This window comes from Lottia gigantea (assembly GCF_000327385.1).
Source record: "Lottia gigantea unplaced genomic scaffold LOTGIsca_117, whole genome shotgun sequence".
NCBI lineage: Eukaryota > Metazoa > Mollusca > Gastropoda > Lottiidae > Lottia > Lottia gigantea.
The window spans coordinates 27,136-29,129 of NW_008707167.1; the positions used below are offsets into that span (position 1 = coordinate 27,136).

At 36.6% G+C, this 1,994-nt stretch overlaps 1 protein-coding gene across 1 annotated transcript in view; it reads left to right on the forward strand.

Moving 5' to 3' along the window:
• The window catches only part of LOTGIDRAFT_137693 (hypothetical protein), a gene marked incomplete at both ends in the record, with an annotated part of 17,014 nt that overhangs the window by 1,807 nt on the left and 13,213 nt on the right, over positions 1 to 1,994 (forward strand). The window contains one exon of the mRNA XM_009047777.1: positions 234 to 287. Within this exon, the coding sequence (XP_009046025.1) occupies positions 234 to 287 (54 nt within the window). The remainder of the gene's footprint in view (positions 1 to 233; positions 288 to 1,994) is intronic.

Consider the following 1,994-nt stretch of genomic DNA (forward strand, 5'->3'; position numbering starts at 1 on the left):
CTTATCTCAGATTTTAAGGTACCAATGATTAGTTAACATTTATTTTGTTCTGGAAATTTAATTTGAAGGAATGTAGAGAGAAAGGTTTAAAAGAAGTCACTTTTTTTATTTTGCATTTAAAATATAATAGAAATAGTTCTGAACCAGTTTGGCTGACATTATAGTTTTTATCTCATTTCAGTATCCAGCAGAAATATTAAAATACCCGTACGATCCATCGTGGCCAATCAGAGGCCTTCATTACGATGTCAGAAAGGTATGTTAATTTCAATCTTAAACTGACTGAGGTCTACTTATAGCAGCTTATGTGATATTGATGAAAGTTCAAGGGGAATTGCAAACGTCAATTAAACTTGAAGTGGTATAAATTGATGCTATAAGTGTCCTGCATTCACATAAAAGATATAGAAAACTTCTTTACCTTCTTCCCTTTAAATTGATTGAAGAAACTATTTAGTGAGTAAGAAACTTTATTGACGTGTTGCTAAATGTTAAATTGATTTCTCTTGTTTTTAGGGATTACTGTTAAAATTAGACGCTTTTCATAATATTCAACTTGATACAGTTTTCAGGTTTGTGAAGAGTTTTTTTATTATTTCTAGTATTTTTCATGTAAAAGGGATAATCATGTAAATATTGGCTTAATCAGCTGAGCTCAGTATCAGCCATCCGTATCACTTTGTAGAATTGAAAACTGATCTTTAGTTTTCTTACAATTCATAAAAATATAAACTGTAGATGGGTATTATGGGCACAGAAAGTATTGTATTCCTCTTATTACACATAAAATGTGTCAATTCCATGTTAGCAGGACAGACGGTAGGTAGGTAGGTAGTTGTTGGTAGATGACAAGTTACAGTTCGCTTCCAGTGGATGTTGATATCACAAACTAGGTAGTTGTTGGTAGATGACAAGTTACAGTTCGCTTCCAGTGGATGCTGATATCACAAACTAGGTAGTTGTTGGTAGATGACAAGTTAACCTTCGCTTCCAGCGGATGCTGATATCATAAACTAGGTAGTCGTTGGTAGATGACAAGTTACAGTTCGCTTCCAGTGGATGCTGATATCACAAACTAGGTAGTTGTTGGTAGATGACAAGTTAAAGTTCGCTTCCAGTGGATGTTGATATCACAAACTAGGTAGTTGTTGGTAGATGACAAGTTAATGTTCGCTTCCAGCGGATGCTGATATCGCAAACTAGGTAGTTGTTGGTAGATGACAAGTTAACGTTAGCTTCCAGTGGATGTTGATATCGCAAACTAGGTAGTCGTTGGTAGATGACAAGTTAACGTTAGCTTCCAGTGGATGTTGATATCGCAAACTAGGTAGTCGTTGGTAGATGACAAGTTAACGTTAGCTTCCAGTGGATGCTGATATCACAAACTAGGTAGTTGTTGGTAGATGACAAGTTAACGTTAGCTTCCAGTGGATGTTGATATCGCAAACTAGGTAGTTGTTGGTAGATGACAAGTTAACGTTAGCTTCCAGCTAACTGATATCACAAACTAGGTAGTTGTTGGTAGATGACAAGTTAACGTTAGCTTCCAGTGGATGCTGATATCACAAACTAGGTAGTTGTTGGTAGATGACAAGTTAACGTTAGCTTCCAGTGGATGCTGATATCACAGACTAGGTAGTTGTTGGTAGATGACAAGTTAACGTTAGCTTCCAGTGGATGCTGATATCACAAACTAGGTAGTTGTTGGTAGATGACAAGTTAACGTTAGCTTCCAGCTAACTGATATCACAAACTAGGTAGTTGTTGGTAGATGACAAATTACAGTTAGCTTCCAGTGGATGCTGATATCACAAACTAGGTAGTTGTTGGTAGATGACAAGTTAACGTTAGCTTCCAGCTAACTGATATCACAAACTAGGTAGTTGTTGGTAGATGACAAGTTAAAGTTCGCTTCCAGTGGATGCTGATATCACAAACTAGGTAGTTGTTGGTAGATGACAAGTTAAAGTTCGCTTCCAGTGGATGCTGATATC